The following is an 8,700-nucleotide window of genomic DNA, read 5'->3' on the forward strand; positions in this document are numbered from 1 at the left end:
AAAACAGCCATCTGCCAACCAAAGTCCTCCCCCCCCCCCCCCCCAAGGCCCTCTCTACAGGGGGGCGGGACAGAAGGCTCTGTGCCGCACCGAGGATAAGGACGGGAAGGGGCTTAGTCTGGTCACCCCATCCCCTCAACCCAAGCTCCAGGATTAGTGTACTTCTGGGAGCAGGTTGCGTTCCCCTCTAAGCCCGACCAGCAGTAGCAGGTGAAACACACCCAGAACCGCCACGGCCGGGGGGGGGGGCGGGTACCGGGCCGTTCCTTCAAGGCTTCACCCCTCGTTCCATCACCGCTCGTTCCCTCACCCTTCGTTCCCTCACCCCTCGTTCCCCTCACCCCTCGTTCCTTGAGTTAACTTCATTTTTTCCCACTTGTTAATTCTCCAGCTTCCCAGGAATCTGCCCGGTGACATGGAGGGCTGCTTGGTGGGTTCCTTGTTGTCCTCTGAAACGCCCCCCGGTCCGACCGCAAACAAACAGCCCAGCGCAGCGTCGGGGGGAATGAACCCAGGGGCCCCCGGGAGCAACAGCTGTGACGGCGGGCCCCTCCCCCCCCCCCCGGCCCCGCACCCCCGCCCCCCCCGCCCCCGCCGCCAGCCCTAATTGTTAAGTGCTGCTGGCGACTCGCGGCGGCGTCTTCGGACCACCTCAGGGGAGACGGGGGGGGGGGGGGAGATGCTGGGCTCTGATTGGAGCAGCAGTGACGGCAGCATGTTCCCTCCGGAGGGTTGGAGAATGTAGCTTTTGGTGACCTCTGAACCCTGCTGCCTCGCCACCCCCACCCCCTCCTCCCCCTCCCAGCCCGACAGACACACACACACACACACACACACACACACTCTCTCTCTCTCTCACACCCTACAGTCTCCCCACCCCCTTCTTCTCTCTAGCCTTGAGGTCGGTTAGTGGAGCACTCAGCTGACACACTTGTCGCACAACAAAATTAATGATTACACACACACACACACACACACACACACACACACACACACAGGATGAGTGGGACAGACAGGAAGACTGTGTGTGTGTGTGTGTGTGTGTGTGTGTGTGTGTGTGTGTGTGTGTGTGTGTGTGTGTGGAGATTAATCTACTACTCACCAGGAAGTCCTCCTCACAGTAGACCTTCCCGTTGACGTTGTAGAAGGCCTTCCCTCTCAGCCTCCGCCCTGTGAAGATAAAAGGCAGATGACCGTTAGGAACGTCAGCCCGGCCCGCCCCTCGGCGCTTCCAGGAATCCTGCAGCACAGAATCCGAAGGGCAGGAAGGGAAGGCCAGGAATTGCCCTCAAGTCACTGAGCGGGAATCCAGACCAACGAGACTAATGACCACAACAACTGGGACGAAGATAATCAACAAACATACAATCCTCAAACTGTAACTGTGTCTATTGTATAAATATATCATCATTGCCATTTAAAATGATTCCATATACACTGGAACTTAGAAATGTCCTTATTTTTTATTAAGAAAAGCACTGTTTTTTTAATGAAGATAACATTAAAGTAATCAGAAATTCAGTCCAGAAATTGTTAATGGGGTAAATGACTATTCTAGCTGGAAACGGTTGATTTTCACTGGAATATCTACATAGGTTTACAGAGGCCCATTTCCAGCAACCATCACTCTGTGTGTGTTTTAATGGTACATTGTTTAGCTAATTGTTTTAAAAGGCTAATTGCTGATTCAAAAACTCTTGTGCAATTATGTTAGCACAGCTGAAAACTGTTGAATAAAAGTGTGAGTTTTCATGGAAAGCATGAAATTGTCTGGGTAAACCCGAACTTTAACGGTAGTGTACATGCCTACTTTGGGTGTAGTTTGGCCACAATGCCTCACTTAACCCTAAATCACTAACCAAATGAACCACAACAGGAGATTCAGTGAAGATCCCTGGTAACACAACCTGCTACCTACTGTATATCCAAAAGGTAAGACCTCCACTACCAGTCTCCTTACAGTACTTCCTCTCATCTTGTATGATATTGTCTCCATAACCTGCGACCCTTGTACGTGAATTCATTTTTCGGTCAGTCAATGAATGGATTCGAACCATCTGTCTGCGATTGGCCCACTAGGACAGGAGCCAGGAGGACGGAGACAGCTGGTTGGCTGGGGTAGGTGTCAAACAGCTGGTTCCTCTGGTTCAGACCCAATCGGACGTAATTGCTCTTTACAGGATTACACTCCCTGAACGGCCGACAATCAATCGAGGAAACCTCAAGCTGTCATCGCTCTGCACCCCCCCCTGATACCTTATCTGGGGGGGCTACACCCATGGAGCATAAACTTAACCCACACACACACACACACACACACACACACAAACTCTAACACCCACACCCACAAATATCCAGACGTCCACACAGACACAAACACACAAATCCCCACAAACAAACAAACACACACTCAAACATCAGGACATCCACACAAACAGACAGACATCCACACACAACTAGATATCCACAAACACACGCACAAACACACCCAAACATCCACACACAACTAGATATCCACAAACACACGCACAAACACACCCAAACATCCACACACAACTAGATATCCACAAACACACAGGCACAAACACACTCAAACACACACACACACACACACACACACACACCTAGATATCCACACACAACTACAGTAGATATCCACACACACACACACACACACACACACGACCCGCCGTGCATATTCCCCCGCATAGCCCACGGTCAGACCTCCAGGAACCCCATGGGGTGGCCCTTTATGCCGACCCATCTTTCATCTCCCTGCTCACTGATCACCAAACTGACCACACTGACCCATTGTCTCCGGGCTGGTTCTAATGAAGCGGCCCCCGTCCCGGTGCTGGTTCTGGGTCCCGGCCGGCCTTCTCTAGGGGGGGGGGGGTGGGGGGGGGGGGAATGGGGCGGTGACTTCACCCCATCAGAGCCACGACGCTGGGCTCATAAATTTGGCCGATTAGTGGGATTTAATTGCCGTCCCGAGCGACCATTGATTTTTTTTTTATGGGGGTCCTGGCATGGGAAAGGCCCCCCCCCCCCCATCCCACCCCACACCACCCCACCCTTCGCCCCCCCCCCCCACCCCACCCCGCCGCACGACAATTTATGTATATTTCTCATGCGCGGGGTGTCCCGGCGCTGGCCCACGGCGATACATTAGCACCCACATAAACGGCCACAGCAGCCAAGGAATGTCGGGCTGCACAATAGGTGAGACTTTTAAGACTTGAGGCGCGATTTGCATTCGGGTGGTTTGGCAGCGGATGGGGAGGGGGGGGGGGACAAACGAACCCCAAACCCCTAAACCCCTAAACCCCGTTCCCCGGGACGTGGGGGAGCAGGTCTTGGGGAGAGCCGGAACCTGGAGGAGGAGGACCTAGAGGAGGGTCTCCAGTCCGGCTGACAGCGGCAGGAACCAGTGGCGCTAGTCCGGGAGGGGGGGGGGGCCGTGGGGGACTGCGGAGCGGCCGCCTCTGGCTCCCGCTGCGGGGGCTCCACGGAGGGGTCCGGGACCCACACAAAGGGCCCCCGGGGCCACTGATGACGAGGGGAGGCTGTGAGGGGAGCGGGACCGCTGAGCAAACTGGGAGGGGGGGGAGGGAGGGGGGGACAGGGTGGGGTGGGGGGTGGGGGTGGGTGGGGGGGGGGAGACATTCCTTCTGCCTGAGGTCACTAGCTGGTCCCATTCAACCTCCCCCTGCACCCCTATGACACCCCCCAACCGTCCATCCACCACCACCCCCCCCCACCCCCCCACCCCCGGCTCCCTGAGGAGCGGTGGAGGGGGAGGGCTCCGTAGTCCCCTCTCTTGCAGCCCTTTGTCCCTGCAGAGAGGGCCCACAGAAGCGCTGGATCCCCCCCTTTTATCACAGCAGAATCGATAGAGCAGACGTTTAACCTCTCCCCCGGTCGATAATCTGTTCCTTTTGGTCAGCGGGACAGAGAGAGGGGAGATAATATCGCGGTCGCCGCCGCCGCAGTGAGCGCCGCGTCGCTTTTAGACGCGGGATCCCTCAAACTGTGTGATGCGTTACCATGGCGAAGACATCAATGGTGGAACATTCCACTGGCAGTTGGACTGAACATTCCAGCTCTCTCAGCCTAACCGCACTGTTCCCACATGAAATCCTCTCATTTTCGGCCTGTTTCCACGACAAATTTGGCTTTTTCTGGTACGCATTGCCAAGGAATTGTTTACATGTTTAGCATGACCCACATTGGGAAGTTCCTTCCTTTCTAGGATGTCCACCGCTTCTGTAGGGCTTTCCCTAGGCGTTATGAATCCCAGTGTAGTTGTGCAACTTGCATGGGACTTTGGAGCAAATAGCTGCTGGCTGGGGATTTTTACACTTGAAACACTTTGAGGTTTCTCGCTTTCTTTTCTCAGGGTCTCCGAGTTCCCCCATGACTCGAGTGTTGCGTGCACTGTATGCCTCACACATGGAGCATGAAAAGCATAGATCTATGTCCCGTTTAATCTCCATGGAGAGTCACCAAGCCCTGTAGCACTTATTCCTAGATGCTCCATGCGTGAATGTATGCGGTGATTGTGCACAGCCTCTTACAGACAATGACACTCTTTCACATTACACACTGCATTCAGAATTTGTCTGTTCAATCTGGATGGGTGTCTTCAAATAATACTATAATCTCAAATCTTGAATGTGTTTCATCATTTCATCATTTCATCAATTGTGGAAAAGCACAAAACAACAAACACTACTCTTCCAAACATACGGAGGTCGACCTCTGCTCAAATCAATGCGTGTTCGTGACACAAACAAGCGTCATCCTTCCACTTGTAACCTTTCCCTGTCCTCCACTCTCCCACCCTCCCCTCTCATCCCCCCCGGACAAGTGGGCTTTTATCACCTGCAGCCTGTGCAGTGGTGGGAGGGAGAGAGGGGCCATGAGGAAGGGGAGTGAGAGCGAGAGAGAGTTAGACATAGAGAGAGAGCGTTAAAAAGAGATAGTTAGACAGAGGGACAGAGAGAGAGAGAGACAGACAGAGAGACAGAGATAGATAGTTAGACAGAGATAGTTAGACAGAGGGACAGAGAGAGAGACAGTTAGACAGAGATAGTTAGACAGAGGGACAGAGAGAGAGAGAGAGAGAGAGAGAGAGAGAGAGAGAGAGAGAGAGAGAGAGAGAGAGAGAGAGAGAGGGAGAGAGAGAGAGAGAGAGAGAGAGAGAGAGAGAGAGAGAGATAGTTAGACAGAGGGACAGAGAGAAAAGAGACACAGAAAAGAGGCAGAGAGAGATAGTTAGACATAGATAGTTAGACAGAGCTAGTTAGACAGAGGGACAGAGAGAAAAGAGGCAGAGACACAGAGAGAAGCATTGAGCTGGGTGGAAAAGGGCGGGCAAACAGATAGTGGTGAATCACCCAGATCTCCACATTAAGCAGCGACCGCCAGACATTGGTTCCCTGTATGACCAAACAACAGACTGTACAGAATGTATGCTGCGTCCATGTTGGGCTGGGACATCGTCTCCCATGGCCAAACAAGTTACTCCTGTGGTGGAGACCACCTCCTGATGCAAAGGAGTAAATGGATTCCAAAAACTACCTTTTCCCACATATTCTCCCTCTGGAATCAGGATACCAATAAAACTGTGATTCATTCACGTTGGGTGTTCGAAGTCCATGTTGATCATTTTCTGGGTGTTCTGTTCTCCGACTGATGAGCACACAAACATTCCAGGGCAAAACTCTTTGCCCTGAAAAGGTTTTAAAACTGAAACAGTCATACCACTGATAAGAGAAGTAAAAGCTATATGACTTTTTAAAACAGAATGGAACGCAGACAACAATGGCTTACCGGGCTGAAGAATGAGCTAAGCAACAGTCCTCTGGTGTCAAACGTAGCTTTTGGCTTTATCCTCATGGGACTGGAAAAGATGGTGGAGATGGAGTTTGAGTGTCCTTGCGATCCTAAGTGGAACGGAGTGTTTTCGTCCGGCTTCTTCATCATTCCCGCCGTCATGGCCTTCATCTTGATGCTGATCATCCAGGGGTGCCGATGCAATACGGGGTGCAGGAACACTATGTCCCCTGTGTCCTCCAGCTTTGTTCCCGCGGTTGTTTGGCTGACTCTGCTCTTCATGGACGGCCAGTACTTTGCCTGTGCGATGACAGACTGGAACGGAAGGTTTGTGTTCGTGGACAAGGCAGCTCCTCAGAAGTGGTGCGAGCCAACGAGTGACGGGGACATCCCTCTGCAAGAACTCATGCTGCGCTCCCAGAACTTTTTTGTTATCTCTCAGGTGAGTGGAGGAGTTATCTCTGCGTTGATCACATGGATTCACAGGGTTCGGGGGGGGGGGGGGTTTCAATGTGGGCACTAAGAGCCTGAGAGAGGCCCCTACGCTGAACCCTTTCAAAAGCTGGTTAAAACCCTTGCTTTGCACTACTATCTATGCTTCAGTTCTGAGTGTGTGTGTGTGTGTGTGTGTGTGTGTGTGTGTGTGTGTGTGTGTGTGTGTGTGTGTACCAACAACTGTTGATATGCATACTTATATTCTGCACTTGTATTTTGATTGTATTGTTACTTTATGTTTAGCAAACTGTTATCCTATGTAGGAAATGTGCTGTATAAAGCTTGACTTGACTTAATGCACTGGACTAAAACATCCATAAGGAAAATGAATTAACCTTTACAATAATTAGCATATAAATAACATTGCATAACCTTATATCGTGTCAAGTGTAGTGTAGTGTTCTCGTCGGAAGGCTCTGGGTTTGATCCCTCAGTATCCACGGTCTACCTGTAGTCATTCTTGAGCAGGACTCACATGGTCCTTAACGACCTGCATTGTAATTCACTGGGAGCTGCTTTCGATTAAAGTGCTAGATGACTGAATAGTAAATCATAACACAGTGTAATAGTTGCACCACTTATGAACATGCACTGTGACTTAACTCTCCTCTTCTTCCCTAGGTGATAGGCATGATCCCTCTGATATACATCTGTGTGGGACTCATCATATATTTGGCGAGAAAGAGCTGTGAAGAGGACCTGGAGATGCAGGATGCAGACGGAGCTGAGCTTACAGTACTTCGGCGTGAGCATTAAGTCTGGCTGTGGACATCGTCTACCATGGCCAAACAAGTTACTCCTGTGGTGGAGACCACCTCCTGATTACTTTTATGCTCAAATCAATGCAAAGGAGTAAATGGATTCCAAAAACTACCTTTTCCCACATATTCTCCCTCTAGAATCAGGATGCCAATAAAACTGTGATTCATACACGTTGGGTGTTTGTGCGTGTTTGGTGAGTCTCTTTCGAGAATAAAAGCTGGACATGCAGCACCTCCCTTAGTTCAGCCACACATGCTGTCGACACAGAGTTCACAACATGGGCTCATAGTCCGTGTTTATCATTTTCTGGGTGTTCTGTTCGCCGACTGACGAGCACACAAACATTTCAGGGCAAAACTCTTTGCCCTGAAAAGGTTTTAAAACCGAAAACAGTCATACCACTGATAAGAGAATTAAAAGCTCCATGACTTAAAAAAAAAAAATTCACGTGTGAAAAAGCTATTGTGAGGCTGCACTACACACAGTCTATACCCAGCCACTGCCTCTCGTGTCTCAGTGCCAGTCAGAGCAGACACTGATGACTCATTCGCTTTAGGCCCATCAGACATACGAGCAGCTCCTGTGTTCCCGCAGACGATCGTTTCACCCAGGGCCCCCTGCCTCTGCTTGGGGCACATCTGCTTAAAAAAAACAAAAAACGGTTGAACGTACCCCAGCGGAAATCATTCCACATATTCTTATTTCGATTCTGTGGAAAGTGCGTCTCGGATTCAAGTACAGGTGTTCTTTGTCCCGTTCATTACCGTTGCCGTTAGATACCAAAAAAAAACAGTTAAAACTTGCAACGGAACGCGCCGCAAGATACAGAGTTACGCCGGCGCTCCCGGTTTGATTGACAGCACAGTCGTGAGGTTGCCTAGCAACAACAAAAAAATCTGTTTTTCTGTTCATCCATCAGCTGTACTATGCGGTGCATTCAGGACTTGAGGTACAGAAAGGTGTACGGTTCCATTAGCGGCTGGTTTACCCGTGGTGGAACAACTTCGTTCACAGGCGAACGGCCCACAGTTTGGCCGTCTCAAAACCTATCCTGTTTTCAGTTCCTCGGTCTTCATTCATATTTCGGTTCATGAGGTGTTTACCTCCATGATCACCAAGATCACCTCCATGGTCCACCTTAGGTCCTGTTTGGAGATATTCATCTCATAGAGAATCCGTCACCTTATACCGCACAAAAATTGAAAGCCTACGGATGGGTTAACAACGCTGTCGTATGGGAGGTGCAAAACAGGAATATCTTCATAATCAAAGCAAAGGTGAATGTTACTATTCCACCATCCACTATGAAATGTCCCCTTTTGTCCGCGATTACATAGCCAATGTGATCTTATTATAGCCCGATCATTCACTAAAAAACACATAGAAAGATTAAAGCATCCAGCATATGATTTCAACATTGTGTGAGGGCAGGGATGATCGCTCAGTTGCTGTTACAGAATGCTGCGCGATTTAATCTGCACAGTGGAATGAGCGCTGGGCGGAGATGTTCGCGCATTTCAGAAGCAGGGAGATTCCGTACGAAAATATATGTCTAATTTGTCAGTATGCCATGTGTATGCCTGGCACAAATGCTCCCGTTGAACT

The 8,700-nt window shown here is 50.5% G+C and overlaps 1 protein-coding gene across 1 annotated transcript; it reads left to right on the forward strand.

Annotated features, from left to right (window-relative positions):
• Positions 1 to 5,667: 5,667 nt before the first annotated feature.
• Positions 5,668 to 7,263, forward strand: LOC311375739 (uncharacterized protein). The gene is made up of 2 exons (XM_084490794.1): positions 5,668 to 6,280; positions 6,955 to 7,263. The coding sequence occupies exons 1-2, from the start codon at positions 5,810 to 5,812 to the stop codon at positions 7,087 to 7,089; spliced, it is 606 nt and encodes a 201-aa protein (XP_084346920.1). The 5' UTR covers positions 5,668 to 5,809; the 3' UTR covers positions 7,090 to 7,263.
• The last annotated feature ends 1,437 nt before the right edge of the window (positions 7,264 to 8,700 follow it).

This window comes from Micromesistius poutassou, assembly GCF_964030765.1.
Source record: "Micromesistius poutassou genome assembly, contig: SCAFFOLD_5634, whole genome shotgun sequence".
Taxonomy (NCBI): domain Eukaryota; kingdom Metazoa; phylum Chordata; class Actinopteri; order Gadiformes; family Gadidae; genus Micromesistius; species Micromesistius poutassou.

Coding starts and splice junctions, on each gene's coding strand:
- LOC311375739 (XM_084490794.1), top strand. CDS start 5,810: ATGGAACGCAGACAACAATGGCTTACCGGGCTGAAGAATGAGCTAAGC. Junction 6,281..6,954: donor ACTTTTTTGTTATCTCTCAG/GTGAGTGGAGGA, acceptor CTTCTTCCCTAG/GTGATAGGCATGATCCCTCT.